General features: G+C 52.9%; 1 protein-coding gene across 2 annotated transcripts in view; it reads left to right on the top strand.

The window, feature by feature from the left end:
• SRL (sarcalumenin) overlaps positions 1-19,361 on the top strand; it is a 37,128-nt gene extending 17,767 nt beyond the window's left edge. The window contains exons 2-7 of one of the 2 annotated variants that reach the window (XM_055561262.1): positions 4,989-5,936; positions 7,689-7,790; positions 8,905-9,000; positions 12,641-12,757; positions 14,382-14,615; positions 16,111-19,361. In XM_055561262.1, coding sequence (XP_055417237.1) covers positions 4,989-5,936; positions 7,689-7,790; positions 8,905-9,000; positions 12,641-12,757; positions 14,382-14,615; positions 16,111-16,922 — 2,309 coding nt within the window. In that variant the 3' untranslated portion in view covers positions 16,923-19,361. The remainder of the gene's footprint in view (positions 1-4,988; positions 5,937-7,688; positions 7,791-8,904; positions 9,001-12,640; positions 12,758-14,381; positions 14,616-16,110) is intronic. The other variant, XM_055561263.1, reaches the window with a different exon arrangement.
• The last annotated feature ends 691 nt before the right edge of the window (positions 19,362-20,052 follow it).

The raw sequence follows: 20,052 nt of genomic DNA, 5'->3' as shown, positions 1-20,052 counted from the left end.
CTCCTTTCCAGAGAAGTGAATAATCAGTTAATAATCCTTGCTTTCCCTGCTTCAGAGGACCACTGGGGGGTGGAGAAGAACACAGAGCTATTTGAGGGGAAGCCTGAAATTCAGCATGAAGGTCAGATGGCCTCTAGCTCCCTGCCAGGCGCATGTTGATCAGCAAAGTGAAAAGATGCTGTTGGGGAGGCTTCTTGGGCTGTTAGAGGAAATGAGCAAGAGGAGGAATTCTCAGGAAAAAGGCAGCGGAGGCAGAATAGTGGTTGTCACACCCCCCTTAGGCAGTAGGGCAGACAGACCCAAGGAGAGCTGGCTGGGCAGGAAGTACCAAGGGGGTGGGTGAACCCTAGCTCCTTCATCTCCCCTCACCCCCTAGACCCTTCCATGGAACCCTAGCACCCCATGGGACATGGTCTCTGGGAGCAGAAAGAACTCTAGACTGAGGGCCATGACCTTGGGCTCTGTCCCAACCCTACCCCTCACCTTGAGCAAGTCTCTAAACCTCCCCCCAGCCAGAGCTTCCTCCTCTGTAATGAACTCACCAAGGCCCTGGGCAATTCCACAGTAATCTGAGTCCCTGTGAAAGCATTTGGGAACAGTTAGGAGCTGGAAAAAAAATCTGGTGTTTGGCAGTGGAGAGAGGAACTGAGCCTGGGGCCCCCACTGAGGCTATGGGCAGGGGAGCAGCCGAGAAGCTGACCCCCGCAGAGAAAGCTGATGACAGAGAGGGTGTCAGGAGAGAAAACGGAGCCAGTTTATGCTGTGTTCTGCCCTGGGGCACCTGTCGGGCTCAGGGGCCTTCCTTGATTTCCAGGGTTGAGCCAGGGGCTTGCTATTTGCATACGCTGACGTTAGCACCCCGGCTTGCCTGGGGCCTGGGCGGCTACCTTGGCGGCAGCACATACAGTGCGGTACTGCATGTCCTGGGAGAGACTGAGACCCATCTTACCAGGCTCTCAACCTGGCCAGGGTGTCCTGGGTCCTCTGCGCCCCCCACCCCTCCTCCGGGGCCGCTGGGGGGCTTCCGCAAGAATTTAAGGAAGTCAGGGTGGGTGGTTTGATGTCACAGAATTGAACTAAGTTTAACCAGAGGCTCTTTAAGCCTCTGAGCTGCTTCCAGGAGGAGAGATTGTACCCAATGGCACAGCTGCTTCCTGGGCTTTGAGCTCTAGAGACCCAATGGCACAGCTTATTTCATTGAGAGACTTTCTCTCAGAGAAGTTATTTTTAGCCTGGGAAGGAAGATCATGGGGCATGAAGTCATCACCCTCACTCTTTGTCACTGGAAGGGTAGGGGAAGCTTGGCACTAAGTCATAAAAACCAGGGAAGAGTATGGATGTAAATAAGTAAACACACATGCACACACCTGAGTTCCTGTCTAGGGCCCAGGTGTGGAAATACACAGCAGTGCAAAGGTCATGTGTATCCCAAGAGTCTGGGCTCCTTATCTCCCTTCAGATGATGCAGCCCTCCCACCTCCACTGGGCCAGAGGGTGTTGTGAGAATAGCAGAAATGCTGCAGGTAGTCAGACCCAGAGTCCATTCAGCCTGGTATCGTCACCACCATCAACACTATCACATCACCATCATGTCACTGTCACCATGATGAGAAGAGCAGACTCACTGGAAAAGACCCTGATGCTGGGAAAGATTGAGGGCAGGAGGAGAAGGCGATGACAGAGGATGAGATGGATGGATGCCATCACCAACTCAATGGACATGAATCTGAGCAAACTCAGGGAGACAGTGAAGGACAGGGAAGCCTGGCATGCTGCAGTCCATGGGGTCACAAAGAGTCAGGCACGACTTAGCGATTGAATGACAAGAGTCACCATTATCATCCTCAGTACCACCACCATCATGACCATCACCATCACCATTATCAGCATCACCACCAGCATCACCATTACTAGCAACATCACCATCATCACCATCTTCATTATCATCACCACCAGCATCAACAGCATTAACAGCAGAGGGTGACGGGGCCTGTTGAAAGAGGCTGGACTCCCCAGAGGAGAAGCCCCGATCACTGCTATTCCAAGGTCATTTGCCAAGCCCTGGTGACCTATCTAATTTGGAAGCCTCCAGTGGGCACATGAGTGGAGAGGCCAGGAGCAGAAGCCTTGGGGTCAGGGTTATTTGGCTGGGTAGCATTTCCCTTCTGCAGAGGATCTTTCCAACCCAGGGATCAAACTCAGGTCTCCCACATTGCAGGCAGATTCTTTACCAGCTGAGCCATAAGGGAAGCCCAAGAATACTGGAGTGGGTAGCCTATCCATTCTCTAGCCAATCTTCCCGACCCAGGAATTGAACCAGCGTCTCCTGCATTGCAGGCAGATTCTTTACCAACTGAGTTATGAGGGAAGCCCCTGAGTAGAATCACCCCCGCTAAATTTTTGGAGGGGGTTACAGTCCTGATGCTGGGGCTACACCCTGGACTGATTAATTCAATGAGAACCTTTAAGGAGGGGGAGAGGAGTGGGATCAAGAGCCAGGTGTTTCCACGTACAGACAGTGGCGAGAACCACGGGTTTAGAGGCAGTTTTATAGGCTCGGGTTGACTAGTGATCCTGAGTCAGTGGTTCTGGGCTGGGGCCTGAGAGTTGGCATCTCTACTGATTCTCCCAGGTGATGCTGATGCTGCAGGTGCCTGGACCACAGGCTGAGGAGTGTTGGGAGGGGTGCGGGGTGGGGAAGGGGGCGGGGGAGAACCCCTGCTGCAGGATCAGAAAATCTCCTTTGCAGTTCCGAAGTTAAATGGCCCCAGCCAGTTGCTAGCTGTGTGATGTTGGGGGCAAGACATTCAGTGCCTCTGATTCCAGTCCTCTCATCTGTAAAATCGGGGTGAGTAAGATTTGTTTCACAGAAGCAAGCAAATAGAGTAAGATCAAGTTCATGTTTTATACATCCAGTGCTCAAGCACTGCCTGGAACCCTGAATAATTGTCCAAATGTATCTCATATGATATCTATGTATCTATCTTGCTGCTCAAAGGCCTGTCAGTCTCTTGATGCTAAGTCGCTTCAGTTGTGTCCGACTCTCTGCAACCCCATAGATGGCAGCCCGCCAGGCTCCCCCGTCCCTGGGATTCTCCAGGCAAGAACACTGGAGTGGGTTGCCATTTCCTTCTCCAATGCATGAAAGTGAAAAGTGAGAGGGAAGTCACTCAGTCATGTCCGACTCTTTGCGACCCCATGGACTGTAGCCCACCAGGCTCCTCTGTCCTCTGTCCTCTGGGATCCTCCAGGCAAGAGTATTGGAGTGGGTTGCCATTGCCTTCTCCATGTCAAGCTCTTGGGTTAAACCAAATTTCTGCCATAGATTTTTATTTCCCCAGAGGTTGGGGGCAGGGCAGATAAGAGATTCAGGCAGAAGAATGAGGACTTACAGGTATTCAGGTGGTAATGAAAGAAAATTTTAATGCGTTAGCTCCCCAACTAAGGGACCAGGAATTATGAATGTACCCAAATCTCCCCCATGGACCTCTTCACAGCACTTTCTGGGGTTGGGGGTGGGGTGGGTCAGGCAGGTTCCCAGCCTGCAATCCAGGAGCCAGAGTGGGTGCATCCAGGGAGGGCAGAGGTACCAGTCAGAAGGGGCTCCCATGTGCTCCTCTCAACATAGCATGGCATGGAAGGCCTGGACAAGGAGTGGGCAGTTCTGGGTTCCACCTGCCCACTAGCCACCTGGTGTTTTGGGCAAATCAAACACTCACTCTAGACCTTCAGCTCTGAAATCTGGCTGATAGTAATAACGGAGGTGAATGGGGTCACAAACATGAGTGGGGGGAGTGTTACATCAACATATGGGCTCCTTTATAACGAAAGGCACCCTAACTTCCCATCCTTCTGAATTTGATAGCAGATTGTGTCTGTGGGGATTAATGAGAAACTATTTGTGCCTGGCCCTTAAGAGGCTTCCCCAGCTTTCAGGGAACAAGGGGGTGGGTACTCCCAAGAAGTGGCTTTTCTTTGCGGGAGGCAGAGCTGAGCTGGCACTGAGGCAGGATGCTCCTTCCTCAGAAAGAGTCCTGTGAAACCAGGGAGACCCAGGAGCGTCTCAGCGACCCTGAGGCAGGGCCCCCACTTTGCCCTCTTCCCCCTGTGCCTGTGATGTCCTGCTCTGCAGGGCTCCTCCTTAAATACGTCCCCACCTGGGTGGGAGGGCTCGGAAGGACTAGACCTCACCCTCTCTTCTGACCCCACTGTCCAAATGCATCACGCTCGTCCCTTGACAGAGGCTCCTGGCACATTCTGGGCCCCTACCTGCCCTCTGCTTTGCCCTCCCAGTGCCCCTGGCTCTCCCCTTAAAGCCCTCAGCCCTTAGAAGGGAATCCCCTTGGAAGGGGTTGGCGAAGGCCATCGAGAAGCCCAGGCCTGCCCCCATGGGTATCTCCTCCTGCCACACGTCCCCTCTAATCTAAGGTAGAGAGGCCAGCAGATGCTTGCCCTTAAGAGGACAGAGTTGGATGTGTGACTTAATAAGGTTGAGAGCCATAAGTAATCCCCAGAGTGCTGTGCCCCGTAACCCAAGAGGACCTGGCCCGCAGGCACCTGTTTTCACTCCTTTGCCGATAGCAGTATAAAAAGCATGCTGCTTAATGACTCTAGGAACTGACCAGGGATGGCAGTTCCCATCGGCCCTGTCTTGGAAAGATCTGCGGGGCGAGCCAGGCTGCACGTGCCCGCCCGCACGGTTGAGGAAGGACTGGAAGGGCGGCGCCCAGCTTCCATCCCCCCGGGATGCCGGGGCGGGGCTGGGGCGGGTCAGCTGCTCGCTCAGAGCCCAGGCTCGGGTCAGGAGGGGGCACGCCCGCTCTGCCGGCCACTCGGGGCGGTTCCGAAGACCAGGGAGGGAGGAGCCCCACCGTCCCCGCAGGTCCGCACCGCTCTGCCTCTGGGAGACAGGCTGAGTTTTTAGAGTTGTGAGAAGCAAAGCGCGTGCCAACCCCTTGACACTGACCCCTCGTGTTCTGATCATCTAGAACTGCAAGTTTCCGCTTCGGGTGGCACGGAAGATGTTGGCAATTTGCTGGAGAATCATTTCTCTGCCGGAGACGCAAGTCTAGAGGAGAAAGAAAGGGCGCTTCGGGCAGAGGCGGCCCCTGGAGAGACGCGCCCGCTCCTTCACCCCCCAGAAGGCGGGGAGGATGGGAGCTCGGAGAAGACAGCCGCCGACGGCCTGGGCTCCGATCCCGATCCCGAAGCCAGCCTCTCCAACGCCTTGGCCTCCGAGTCTGCTGCCCCCGGGGAACCTGCGGGGCCCGGGGCGGAAGATGCGGGCCCGCCGGGAGCAGCGAGCGCCCTTCCTCCAGGAAGGGAGGAGGAGCCCGGGGAGGAGGAAGGGGCGCGGGAGCTCAGCTCCGGAGAGGGTCCAGGACAGGAGGCGGAGGGACCGGCTGGGAGCGGCGAGGTCCCCGAGGAAGCTGCGGAGGCGCTAGGGGAAGCAGCGGCGGGGTCCCCAGAGCCTGAGGACTCAGGGGACTCTCCCAGCCAGGAGGTCGAGACAGGAGGGGAGGGCAGCCCAGGGCCCGGTCTGGAGCCAGAAGTGACTGATGGAACCGCGGATGTGGACGCAGAAGCCGCGCAGAGGACGGAGGACCAGGCGGAACCCAGCTCCATCGCGGCCGCGGCCGCGGAAGACGCTGCCGCGCGCGAAGAGGAGGAGGGCTCCCGAGAGCACCCGGACGAGGCCTCCTCTGAAGAAGAGGGGGATGAAGAATCCGAAGAGGAGAGCGGCGACGAAGAGGACAGCGGCGACGGGGCTAGTTCGGAAGAAGCCGGGGGCGCCTCGGAGGAGGAGGAAGCCGAGAAAGAAGCTGGGGAAGGAGACCACGCGGCAGCGGGAAGCGCGAGCCCCGGGGAGGAGGGGTCCCCGGAAGAATCGCCCGAGGGTGCCGACGCGCAGGAGCCCAAGGAGGAGGGGCCACAGGGTAGGGGGGCGTCCTGAGGCTGCCCACCTCCCCCCGGCCCGGCACCTCAACGGAGGGGGCTGCTTCGGGCATTTTGGCGGCTGCAGTTTTCCCGGAGGTTTTGTATGTAGAAGCAGACAGAGACCCGCAGGGCGCGCGGGAGAGCCTTTAGCCAACCGCGGGGGTCGTGGGGCATAGGCCCCATGGGGGTTTCCGGCCCTCTGGGTGCCTCCAGGCCGTTCCTTAATCACTTATCCCCACTTCAGAGAGACCCACTGAGAGCCTGCACCTTGGAGGGCCCAGAGGAACCTGGTTACATCTGAGTTAGGCCATCAGAAACTTATCCGTTAGAGTCCCTCCTTTAACACAGACCAGTGCTTAAACCCCAAGGACAAGGGACACGGGCAGGATTTGAGGCCGAAGGCAGGCTGGTGGGTGTGAGGGGCATTGGGGGACCACGTTGGTCGGCTAGCTCCTGGGACCTCCCCTTGAAGACTAGGTCATGTCAGGATCCTTAAACACTGGGCCGGCTGAGACACTAACGTCCAGCAGATGTCTGTCCTGCAGATGAGTGGCTGCAGCAGCCACTCTCCGGGCTAGGGGACGGGGTGGGGGGATGGAAGTGGGCAGGACCTAAGCTATTGGGCAGCATTAGAGGTGTGTCCAGCGCTGGCCATGGCCTCATCCACTGAGTACGCTGACCTGGACCCAGAATTGGCTTGTAGGATGGAGGCACTGGAGTCAGTCTTCAGTTTCCGATGCAGGTTTCCTTGCAAGAACTTCATTTCCACACTGGTTGGGTACTTGCAATGGGGGACCCTTCCCCTGGCCTCCCAGATCTGGGTCTGATTGCAGAAAGGATCATCCTGTCGAGACACATTGATTATTCTCTGCTCCCATCCTTCCTGGAACTGGTCTCCCCTTGTTCCCACAGGCCAGGTCCATGCTCCTTCCATCACCTAAAATTCTTTGTGCAGTTAGCCTAGGATAAAAACAAAACAAAACAAACAAACAAAAAACGGCTGTGATGTTAAGAGGCCCAGGAATGTGAGCACCCCTCCCTGGGAGCCGCAAGTGGTCACGGGCACCTCTGTCTCGGTCAGAAGCAACAGTGTACCCCCACTCTCTCTTCCCTCTCCCTACTCCCCCTCTGCTCCCCAAGACTGCCTGTAGCAGCCCTTTCTGATGAAATGCTCACTTGACCAAGCCAGTGGTCCACCTAGAACCTGAAAGGCAGTCTCCTATAAACCACTCCTTCCCTTGTCCTGGATCTCAGCTCACAGGCACCCCTCAGGAAATTTTCCAACTTCCCCACCTAAGATGTCATAGGCACACGTCTTAGGCCCTCCCAGCTTCTGGACTCTTTCCTCCCGAAGCCACATCGATGCCTGTAATTGTATTGCTGTCCAGGTTACTTCTCCCCCTCTCCCCGCAGACTGTGGAAACCTCCACGTGGGCAGAGCTGGGTCGGTTTGGGGCACCACAGCATTCACAGTGCAGTGCTCCGTGCTTGGCGCGTGTATAGTAGGTGCTCAGTCAACATTTGCTGAACACCTAGAATGGATCGTGGAGCTTCACAGATGTTGAGTTTGGATTTTCAAAGTCCCTCCTAGAGACAGAACTCCGTGCAGTTGAACCTGGACCGGCTCGGGTCAGCACTTGCTTGCGATCCTGCCCCACTCTGCCCACTCCCCAGCTTGCCTGACTGGAGAGACCCCAGAGCCAATGGCTCCTTGCTCTACCCTAACCCCCGATCTCTGCTTCTTTCCCCAGAAGAGGCGGAGGATGTGAGTGAGGAAGCCCCGCTGAGGGATCGCTCCCACATCGAGAAAACTCTGATGCTAAATGAGGACAAGCCAGCTGATGACTTCTCTGGTAACCAGAGGCAGGAGCTGGGTGGGGCCGGGTGGGGCTGGGAGAACCCCGGGGCCAGTGGCCAGGCAGAGCCTCTGAGTCTGTAGCTGAAGCTGGCAGACACGCCAGGGGAGGAGGAGAGCCCTGGAGTTGAAGGGAGAGGAGTGCTTTCTCTTCGTGGAGGAGGCTTTGTGAGCTGGAGGGCTTTGGGTTGGCAGGGAGGAGGAAAGGCAATCCGAACCGAGGGGCTGGTTGGGGAAGCACATGGCAGAGCTGCGACCTGGGGACTGTTGTTGTTCAATTGCTCAGTCATGTCCCACTCTTGGGGACCCCATGGACTGCAGCATGCCAGGGTCCCCTGTCCCTCACTGACTCCTGGAGTTTGCTCAAGCTCATGTTGATTGAGTCGGTGATGCCATCCAACCATCTCACCCTCTGTCACCCCCTTCTCCTCCTGCCCTCACTCTTTCCCAGCATCAGGGTCATTTTGACGGTGCCAGCATCCGAGTCGTGGCCGGGGAAAGGTTGTTCATCACACTGGCTTCAATTTTTACAGTTTATAAAGCCCTTTCGTGTTCAGTATTCCATTTTACCTTCATAATAACCCAAGGCTGTCGGCAGGGCTTTCTGTCTCCTAATCGATGAGCCAGTGAGAGCTCAGGGTGAGGCTGGGGTCTGCTCTGGCAACAGCAGGAGATGGGCCACTGACGAGCAGCTGGAGAGCCTGACCCTCGCGCTCCGAGTTTGTCCCTCCCTGCACCTCACCCCGTGAGCTGCTTCTCCCTGGAGCCACATTCTTCCCAAGAAGACACTTGGGATGTCTGAATCCTCCCAGGGGCATCAGGGATGCGGTGGAGGGTGCAGGGCTGGGGTGGCCATGCCTGCTTGCCTCTGATCCTAAGGCAGGTAGTGGCAGGGGGCAGAGAGAAGGAGCTGGAGTTTCCAGCACCTCGAGGTAGCTGCAGGCCGAGGTGGTGCTGTGAACTGTTGAGGGGAAGGACCAGAGGGCTAAGTTAAAAAACAAAAATGCTGTGGTGACTTTCAGGGGTGTGTGTAGGGGGAATGCCTTCTAGACAGTGCCACAGCTGCTAAGCCCCTGCCTGACCCTTAACCCTTCACCCTTCTCTGCCCCCAGTGGTGCTGCAGCGGCTTCGAAAGATCTACCACTCGTCCATCAAGCCCCTGGAGCAGTCTTACAAATACAACGAGCTTCGGCAGCACGAGATCACAGGTACCGGCCACATCTCTCCCCTGAGCCCTCGAGGAGGGGAGGGGCGGAGACCTCAGTGACAAGGGCCAGCCTTTCCCTGCAGGCGTGCCCCTTGATCTACACAGGGATTTACGTTTCCTCCTCCGTGAGATCCATGAGTGCAGTTTGGGTTTCCAAAAGATGCCAGCTGCCCTGACTGCTGCGCTCCAGCCCCCACGGGGCTCCTCATTCACTTACAGATCGAGTCTTCTGTCTCCTGTCCACTTCCCATGGGTTTGGGTTCTTTTAAACATTGATTTTCAAAATAATTTTTTAAAAATAAGATAAACTGGCAACCAAAAAAATTTCTGTGCAAAATAGTATAAGTTGAAAAAAAAAAAATCCCTGTCTTGATTTCCAGGCTTTCTGACAGGCTCTCTGACTCCACCCTCAGAGACGCATGTGGCTAAGGTTTCTCATCAGGGCTTCCAGACAGCACTCTGCTTCCATGCTCAAGGGTGTCCTTCCTTTGTTTGACAACGATGGGATCACAGCACACAATTGCTCTTTCTGGTCTTTGTGAACCCACCACCTTAGATAGCGTACCCTGTTGATGAACCACTGGGCGTTTGCCTCGTTCCCTTTTTAGTGTTACAGACACTACTATAGTTGTTCCATATTTCACACAAGTTCATTTGTAGGATATGTTTTTTTAAAAAAATGCTGGAATTCAGCGTCTTGATAGTTGTCGCCCAGGTGCCTTAGGTTGTCCTCTGTGTACCCAGCAACAGGATAGAGTTCTTGTTGCCTCACAGCAAGGCCATTTTAAAGTGTCACTTGTCTTGGACACCTGTTGACAATGACATCTAATTGCTATTATTGTTCTAGTTGTTGTTTTTTAAAGGGGCAGCAGAAAAATTCCTCTTTCACCTTTGGTCACCTTTCTTTTTTAAAAATTTAATTTAAAATGTTTTATTGGAATATAGTTGCTTTACAATGCTGTGTTAGTTTCTATTGTACAGCAAAGTGAATCAGCTATACCTATACATAGATTCCCTCTTTTTTGGATTTCCTTCCCATTTAGGTCACCACAGAGCACTGAGTAGAGGTCTCTATACTATGCAGTAGGTTCTCATTCGTTATCTATTTTCACATAGTTCATAGGCTTCCCAGGTGGCGCAGTGGTAAAGGATCTGCCTGCCTATGTAGGGGATGCAGGAGACATGGGTCTGATTCCTGGGCCAGAAAGATTCCCTGGAGGAGAAAATGGTAGCCCATTCCAGTATTCTTGCCTGGAGAATCCCATGGACAGAGGAGCCTGGCAGGCTACAGTCCATGGGGTCACAGAGTTGGACAGGACTGAGGAACTGTGCATACATGCACACACGCACACTTCAATAGTGTATATGCCAATCTCAGTCTCCCGATACGACCCAGCCTGAGGCGGGAATCTAATTTGCGTTTGAACAGGGAATGAAATTGCACGTCCCTTCCTGTGTTAGTTGGCTGTTTCTGCATGTCTCCTGTGTTGTTCTGATGGCTGCGCAGGGATGGGGTGTTGTAGGACCTCCCTCATTCCTGCTTTACAGAAGGCAGACCAGAGGCTCAGAGAGATGCTGGGCTGCCCAGGCCACATGGCTGGAATTAGGAGCTGTAACTTCTCCTTGTTTCACCATTCCCTCGCAGGCTTCTCAGAATGTGCAGGCCAGAGACGGCAGGCAGGTGGCCGGTGGGCATGGCACTCTGCAGAGAGGGCGTCCCCGGGGCCTGATCTCTCTGTCCAGGCGCCCCTCCTCTCCTCTCTTCTCTTGCCAGTGTCTGGGCTCCTCCGAGCCCAGGGTCATCCTCCTGTGACCTCCCTCCTGGGTGCCACACCTGTAGCCTCCTGCGTGTGCCAGTGCCGCCCCCTGCTGCAGGGAGCGGAAACAGCAGCTGGGAAAACTGGAAAGGTGGTCTCGCAGGGGAGCTGGAAGGCCAGGTTACCCTTAGTGGGGCCTGGGCCAGGGAAAAAGACGCTCCTTCTAGGATCTCTGTGGCTGTGACTGGGGATTCCTGCCACCCCACCCCCCACCCTCCTGTTCCTTCCTGCTCCCCAGCCAGGGGTTGTTCTTTAGTCATTAAATCATGTCTGACTCTTTTTGACTCCATGGACTGCTGCACGCCAGGCTTCCTTGTCCTTCACCATCTCCCAGAGTTTGCTCAAACTCATGTCCATTGAGTTGGTGATGCCACCCAACCATCTTATCCTCACCCATCCCGTCTCCTCCTGCCCTCAATCTTTCCCAGCATCAGGCTCTTTTCCAATGAGTCGGCTCTTTGCCTCAGGTGGCCAGAGTACTGGAGGGACCTTCACCTATCAGTTCTTCCAGTGAATATTCATCATTGATTTCCTTTAGGACTGACTGGTTTGATCTCACAATGAACTTTGGGAAATTCTTAAAGAGATGGGAATCACAGATGTGGTCTCACACACGCATTCAAGTATTGGAAAGGACGCATAGCCTAAGCAGCTTGAGGACATGGAGGGGAGACTTTTCTCTGTATACCTTTTTATACTTCTGATTTTTGAATCAAGAAATGAAATCAATTAAAAATTTTAAAAATAACTGAAAGAGAGAAAAAAAAAAAACAAACAAACCCACCACAATGCCTCCTGTGTTGAGGCCTTGCCTGCCAGGCTCAGCGGGGCTAAGATGTCTGGAGAACTTTAGGTACTAAGCTGTGCAGGGCTGGGGACTTGCCTGGTGGTCCAGTGGTTAAGACTTCATGATTCCAATGCAGCAGGTGTGGGTTTGAGCCCTGATCTGGAAACTAAGATCCCACATGCCTTGCTGCAGGGACAAAAAAAAACACAAAACTGTGCATGGCTGACCCTATGTGCCCTAAGGGCTGGAAGTCTGCAACAGGAGACTGTGAATCTCCCATGCGGAAAGCCTCTCACTATCCCCTCCCCATCCCTGGGTTTTGAAAGCACTGGAAAATTCTGTTTTTTCTTCTCAGGGACCTGCACTAGAGAGGCCCAGGCAGGGTGTTCTCCCCAACATGAGACAAGAACCCGAGAATTGCCGAGTCAGTGCTTGGTGGACCCTGACAAACGCGTCTTGGGCTTTAGAGGCTGACGTTTGAGACTGGCCCTGTGGGCCGGCTTAGGCTGAGCCTGAGGAGGGGTGTTGGGAGGTGCAGCTAAGCAGAGGGAGGCAGGGGGCAGGCAGTGCCTGGTCCAGACCATCCCAGAGTGTATAAACCTCTTCCATGACTGTTTTTCTGTAACCAATACAGGTAGCAGGGTTTTAGCCTCTCCTCGGTGGCTGCTCTCTCCTGCCCCTCTTATGAATGGTGCGCTCCCAGATCTGAGCCTGGAGGTCTCCCCCAGTGTGAGCTCTGGGTCACTGTTTGTTGACCTCAGTGGATCCCTCCCTCTCGGGGGCCGGTGTGCTGTGGGTCTGTGCATGGTCCAAATGCTGGTGTGCCACAGTCCAAATGCTATCTCCTCGTGGGTGCTAACTGGGTCATCACACTAACACAGAAAAAGGCGTGCTCCAGACCATATACCATGCTCTACGGTCCAGGGTAGAAACCCACAGCTCCTGATCGACTGTCTGGGGCACAACGTGAAGAACCCCGTCCCTCCACAGTGAGGAGCTTTGAGTTCATGTCCATGTCTTGTCCCTGCTGCCCACAGATGGGGAGATCACATCCAAGCCAATGGTCTTGTTCCTGGGACCATGGAGCGTTGGCAAATCCACCATGATCAACTACCTCCTTGGCTTGGAAAATACTCGCTACCAGCTCTACACAGGTAACAGTGTGACTTTCTTGTGTGCCTGTTGGTGTTTCAATGTCACATGCAGAAAGCATTGTGAAAAAAATGAAACATTTAGGGGCTGTAGTGTATGGCACAAAGTACCAGGAAAGAGATCCTGTACCCACTAAACTTAAGCTGTAATGCCATGGGGAAGAACTTGGAGATAATGAGGTATCTATGATTCAATATACAAAGATTTAAAGGGGTAACATTTGTTTAAAAAGATATATATATATATGTAAAATCAGAAGTAAGTTAAAAGGGTATTTGACTACACAGGAAATTTTATTTTTTTTTAATTATGGTATAGCATTAATATAGGGTTTCCCTGGTGGCTCAGTGGTAAAGAATCTGCCTGCCAATGCAGGAGATTCAGGTTCGATCCCTGGTCCAGAAAAAGCCTTTGGAGAAGAAAATGGCAAGCCACTCCAGTTTTCTTGCCTGGAGAACCCCATGGACAGAGGATCCTGGTCAGCTACAGTCCATGGGGTTGCAGAGTTGGACATGACTTAGTGACTGAACAGCAACAAATGTACGGCGTAAGTGAAAGTGAAAGTCACTCAGTTGTGTCCGACTCTTTGTGACCCCATGGACTAAACAGTCCATGGAATTCTCCAGGCCAGAATAATGCAGTGGGTAGCTCCTCCCTTCTCCAGGGGATCTTCCCAACCCAGGGATTGAACCCAGGTGTCCCACATTGCAGGCAAATTCTTTACCAGCTGAGCCACAGAGAAGCCCAAGAATACTGGAGTGGGTAGCCTATTCCCTCTCCAGTGGATCTTCCCAACCCAGGAATTGAACTGGGGTCTCCTGCATTGCAGGCAGATTCTTTACCAACTGAGCTATCAGAGAAGCCCAGTGTGTGGCACAGGGAATATAGAAAACAACACTAGTAACTTTGGATGGTGACAGATGGTAACTGGACTTACTGTAGAGATCATTTCTTAATGTACGAAAATATTGAATCACACTGTTGTATACCTCAATCTAACATGATGTTGTAAATCATTTATACTTCAATTTAAAAATTAGAGTCTGACAGATTAAAAAAGAAAAATGAAAATATTCATATACATCTTCAGTATAGTAATGAAAATTATGTGCAAGAAACCAGCAGTTATATCCATGTTCACAGCAGCATTATTTGCTATGGCTGAGAGGTAGAAACAACCCAAATGTCCATCAATTGATGATGGATAAAAGACATGTGTTCATTCCACCTGTACAAGGGAATATTATTCAGCCTTGAAAAGGAATTAATTTCTGATACATGCCACAACATGGCTGAATCTTGAAGACATTATGCTAAGTGAAATAAGCTAGACATAAAATGACAAATTTCATATGATTTCACTTATATGAGGTCCCTAGAGTCATCAAATTCATAGAGACAGAAAGTGCAGGAGAGGGAATTCCCTGGTGGTCAAGTGGTTAGGACTCAGCACTTTTCCTGCTGGGGAACTAAGATCCTGAAAGCCAGGTGCCATGGCCAAAAAATAAAAATAAATAAACACTAACTTTCATTCCTCCACTCTCCACTCCCAGTAATCTCTCCTGTGCCTCCTTTTGTATTGCTGTGATGTGACATGACTGTGTTCTTTCTAACCTGTGTGTGCAGGTGCCGAGCCCACCACCTCAGAGTTCACGGTCCTCATGCACGGGCCCAAGCTGAAGACCATCGAGGGTATTGTCATGGCTGCTGACAGCGCCCGGTCCTTCTCGCCCCTCGAGAAGTTTGGCCAGAATTTCCTGGAGAAGCTGATCGGCATTGAGGTTCCCCACAAACTTCTGGAGCGGGTCACATTTGTGGATACACCAGGCATCATTGAGAACCGCAAGCAGCAAGAAAGAGGTAATTCAACACTCATTTCTGAACAGCATGAGCACTGTCTTAGGAAACTGTTCAAGGCAGAGGATGGTAGGCAGACCGGAGGAGACCAGCATTGTCCAAGACTCTGGGATGCATTCTTTGCTTCCAGCCCTTTCTTTGTCATAACTGTGGTGCCTCCTAGGTGTGAATACCTCATCCTTTTACTTCCCTGAGGAGTGATCTGGTTTGGAGGCCATCAGCATCTTCCTGGGGGGAGGGCTGGCCTTCTTGCCAGGAGCTCCTCGAGGTCCCTGCTGTGTCTTTGGGACGCACAAGCTGTCCAGGTGATCAAGGGCCTGGACTGATTGGATCCCTGTCCTGGTGCACTTGACCTCTGGCTAACATGGGTCAGGGTTAAACTTGACCTTCAACTCGTCCCAGTATCTGCTTTGCCAGACCTGCTTCAACACAATCCTGTCTCAGACTTTCCAAAGCCCCGCTTGCCTTCAGGTGGCAGAGGAGTGCCATTGAATGTCACCGTGACGCAGCACCATCTGCAGAGATGAGTCATAACAGGGCGTTTGTCAGAATATATGAACAGATGGTGAATCTCAGTTTATGGTTATAACTCTCATTTTGTTATAACCAAATCCTGTTTTATAGCTAATAATAATATTATTGCTAATAATTACAGTAATATACTAACCTTTATTGCACTCTTCTAACGCACTGGATAATTTCCATATGTTATTGGTTGATCATTGTAGAAACATTTCAAGACAGGTATCCCTACTCTTCCCATTTTGGAAATAAATCAAAGGAATTAGGATGTATTGAGCACCTACCCTGTGACTGGATGGCAGTTTTAGTTCAGTGCTTTCCTGTGTTTCTAGCAGCATCATGATCTTTATATCACCTTAAGTGGTATTGTTCTTCTTGTCATTTTTCAACTAAAATGGTAAGGCTTAGAAGCATATAATTTTCAGTTGGTCAGTGATGGAGCCCAAATTCTAGTCCAGGTCTCGATGGTAGGTCCACATTTATTTCCCCTAAGTGATGCACCCTCTCTTTTATTCCTTCTAATTCCCTGACTTATTTCCTTTAGCATTTTTGCCACTGCCCCAGATCTTTTCAAGCAGTGGGAAAATCTCCATTTGGCAGAAATGTTTTGTTTTCCTGGAGCCTTGAATTCCACTGTGGATTAAAACAAGGATCAGGCCATTTTTTCTTTGGCCATAGCACACAGCTTGCAGGATCTTAGTTCCCCAACCAGGGATTGAACCTGAGGCCTCAGCAGTGAAAGTGTGGAGTCCTAACCACTGGACCGCCAGGACATTTCCCCAGGCCATTCTTGACTGAGAGTTGACAAGGAGCAGGAGACGTGTAATGAATTCTTTAAGTCTTCAGAAATCCAGAAAATCCCTGACGTTCTTAGTCCCTTCAAAGCCACAGAATGGTCTGGTTCCGGAAGGAGGGGCAGGGGGCCTGGGGGTGGATGGGGTCTTCCCAGCCTGACTTCTCGTTCCCTCTCCCCAAGGCTACCCCTTCAATGACGTGTGCCAGTGGTTCATTGACAGAGCGGACCTCATCTTCGTCGTCTTCGACCCCACCAAGCTGGACGTGGGTCTGGAGCTGGAGATGCTCTTCCGCCAGCTGAAGGGGCGTGAGTCCCAGATAAGGATCATCCTGAACAAGGCCGACAACCTGGCCACGCAGATGCTCATGAGGGTCTACGGGGCCCTCTTCTGGAGCCTGGCCCCACTCATCAACGTCACAGAGCCTCCGCGGGTGTACGTCAGCTCCTTCTGGCCCTACGACTATAAGCCCGACACCCACCGGGACCTGTTTCTCAAGGAAGAGATCTCCCTCCTGGAGGACCTGAACCAGGTGATCGAGAACAGGCTGGAGAACAAGATCGCCTTCATCCGCCAGCATGCCATCCGGGTCCGCATTCACGCCCTCCTGGTGGACCGCTACCTGCAGACGTACAAGGAGAAGATGACCTTCTTTAGTGACGGGGAGCTGGTCTTTAAGGACATCGTGGAAGACCCTGATAAATTCTACATCTTCAAGACCATCCTGGCCAAGACCAACGTCAGCAAGTTTGACCTTCCCCACCGCGAGGCCTACAAGGACTTCTTTGGGATCAACCCCATCTCCAGTTTCAAGCTCCTGTCCCAGCAGTGCTCCTACATGGGAGGCTGTTTTCTGGATAAGATCGAGCGGGCCATCACCCAGGAGCTCCCCAGCCTCCTGGGCAGCCTCGGGCTGGGGAAGAACCCAGGTGCTCTCAACTGTGACAAGACAGGGTGTGGTGAGACCCCAAAGAACCGTTATAAGAAACCCTAGGTGGCCGCGTTGCCATTCTCGGGCTCCCGTCGTCGTCGGTGAATGAGCTTGTGTCCTGACTGTCCGAGAAGTCCCGGTTTATTAACCCTTTGAGCCACACTGGCAGGAACCGTTGTGCATTGGAGACGGGAGTTAATTGAGGCCAGTGGTGGGGGAAGGGGTGGGTCGAGGGGGGGAGTGGAAACTGTGAATTAGGGCCTGCTTGTCTTGTTGCTTCAAGTAGGGGCCTGACTGAGACATGTCAGGCCACACCTGCTTTTCCTGGGTCCCCTCTCTGCAGTGGGGTGGAGGGGGGGCAGAGAGCAGCTAAACTCTAGTGTAAACTGAATTAATAAGTGTCACACAGGCTAAAAGCAGCTGAAGTTCCTTTTTCCCGGATCAGCTGAGAGGCTAGAGGAGACTTGAGTTCTGCAGGGCTGTCTGCTCCGTGCACGTGGCTGCCTTCCACACAGTCTTCTGTCTGTCCCCAGCCCTTGTCTGCCTCCTGAGCTTGGGTTGGCTTCACAGGAGACAATCGTCTGAATCAACCTGGGTGTTGAGCCTACCCCCGGGCCCTCTCCCTTGTTTCTGCAAGGGGCAGGGAACGGTTTGGGATACCAGGACACTGAGAGAGAACAAGCGCTCCCCAGGCCAGTTCTCTGGCACCTTCTAAGCCAGCCGGAAGCTTGGTCCCTTTCTCGGCCCCAGGAGGAGGGTGACTGTTCCATGTGTTCTGGTCATTTCTGGAAGTGACTTAAGTGAGAGTCCCGGCAGGGCTCAGAGGGTTAATTGGTTTGCAGTGTGTCTTTGTCTATTGCATGTCTTGGAAAACTCAGACCCCAAAGGCTTTGGGTTTCAGAGGGGACAGTGGAGAGCTTGCTCCTGCTGTTGCCACAGCTTCTCCGTGGAGACACTTGGCACAGGAGTCGTTCCTTCCTGGTTCTCATCACACAGCTTTTCCTTTCGCTTCTCCATTCCCTGATGCGACAACACTCGAAACTCGGCGTAATTCCTGGGGAGTCAGAAGCAGCACCAGCCACTCGGTGCCGCTGGCAACCCAGGCCTGACAGTTTCCCACTTGAACTTGATGCTGATGCCCACCGAGCGCATAGCAGGGGCGCCTGGCCTTCCAGTACCAATGAGTGTGAATGTGTGTGTGTTATGTTGTCCAAGAGAGATTAGGGAGATGACAGATGCCCGAGGGCACAGAGGGGGAGCGAGCGGTGAGAGTCCTGCCTGCCTGGCGCGCCCCCTCAGAGGGCAGGAGTGGACGGAGGGACGGGGCATGGAGGGGACGTGCCCCCTCAGAGGACAGGAGAGGACGGAGGGACGGGGCATGGAGGGGACAAGCCTTTTGATGGAGGATGGGTGGGTGACGAGTCTAAGTCTAGGGGACCCGGCCTGGCTGCCCCTTCCCCCCCAACCCGGAGCCTCCTTCTGCCTGTCCTGGGAGTGAGCTGTCTTGGGGGACTTCTCCAAGAGGCCCGCCAGCACCAGAGAGTCCCCCAGACCCAAGGGAAAGCCAAGACAAAGGCAGAGGGAGAAGTGGCCTGAGAGTCAGGCAGAGGAGGCAAACGGGCACACTGGTGGCCACGTTAGGCTCACACAGATCTGCAGTCTGGAATTCCTTGAGTTTCTTGAAAGTATCAGCAGTCTGACACGTGCTGCCTCAGAGGCTGCTTCTTCTGGCTCCTTTGAAGGATCTAGAACCTCCCACAAGAAGACCAGAGGCCCCACCACCTCCAGGACATGTTTCTAAGGACAGAGTCAACCAGAGAGAACAAGTCTGCAGGGGCATCCGAGGAACCTGGTGACCAGCACCCGGGGAGCTGCTTCCTTCTCATTCAAAACCAGCCCTGGCCTCATCTCTCTATCCTTTACGCTCTCAAGGGGCTACTCTCCCAGCTTGCTCCTTAATGCCCCTTCGCCCCCTCAGCTACTTTGGGCATTTCTGTTTTCCCAGCGCAGAAGGGGAAGAAAAAGTGCAGAACTGGGCATCGTCGTAGCTGCCGAGGTCAGCACTGCTTTGGGAGCAGCAGCTGGAATGAGATGAACACATTCATACGGTATTTATATTTCTGGGGGTGCGTGTGACATCATCAGTGATCTTCCCCCCTTTTCTCCGTTCGGCTTCCTTTTCTTACTCTTTCTGTTCCTCTGTTCACCCTTGACTTCCCTTGTGTCTAACTTTCCGCAGGCTTGTCTACCAGCCGGGGCTTTGAGCGCTATTTGGTGCCCTGCTCTGTGGAAGTGGATTTCGAGCAGAATTCTGACTCTTTGGGTGGGGGTGGGGCATCGTGGGGAACTGGGTGGGGAGTCAGGAATCCCCTAGGAGGAGTATCTGTGAACGTTTGTGCCTGAACAGTTGCTGTTTCTCTCCAAAGCGGAATCTTTCCAATGCTCTTTCTGTTCTGAGTTCATCAGGGAGAAACTCTCAATAAAGTTCCCATCTCTCTTTAACACCTCGTACTGTCTCGATGCCTCCAACCTGTGTAATCTCTCTCTCTTTTTAAAAATTTTTAAAGAATTTTGGCTGTACCCTGTGGCATGTGAGTTATTAGTTCCCTGATTAGGGATCGAATGCACACCCTCTGCATTGGAAGGCAGACTCTTAACCACTGGTCCATCCCCAGTGTAAACTGTTTCTTCTTTTTATCCAGTAGAAGGGATTCCCAGGTGGTCTAGTGGTAAAGAACCTGCCTGCCAATGCAGGAGACATAAGAGAACTGGGTTGGATCTCAGGGTCAGGAAGATCCCTTGGAGAAGGGCACGGCAATCCACTCCAGTATTCTTGCCTGGAGAATCCCCATGGATGGAGGAGTCTGGTGGGCTACAGTCCATGGGGTTGCAGAGTGGGACACGACGGAAGCAACTTCGCAAGCATACATGCACATACTGATTTTAAGGAAGACAAATCTTTTTTAAGAGCATTTTTCGGTTCATAGCAAAACTGTGAGGAAGGCAGAGGTTTCCCACATGCCCCCTCCCCACAAGGCTTGCCCATTATCTATGCCCCCCCTCGACAGTACATTTGTTACAGCTGACCATCTTCATTGACACATCATAGTCACCCAGCTCTGAATCTGCTTAGGGGGCAAGCAAATGGGCACTGAAGTCCCTTTTATAAGGATTAGCCAGAGCAATTTCACGG

This window comes from Bubalus kerabau, chromosome 23 (assembly GCF_029407905.1).
Source record: "Bubalus kerabau isolate K-KA32 ecotype Philippines breed swamp buffalo chromosome 23, PCC_UOA_SB_1v2, whole genome shotgun sequence".
NCBI classification, from domain to species: domain Eukaryota; kingdom Metazoa; phylum Chordata; class Mammalia; order Artiodactyla; family Bovidae; genus Bubalus; species Bubalus kerabau.
This window is presented reverse-complemented; position numbering and strand designations above follow the sequence as displayed.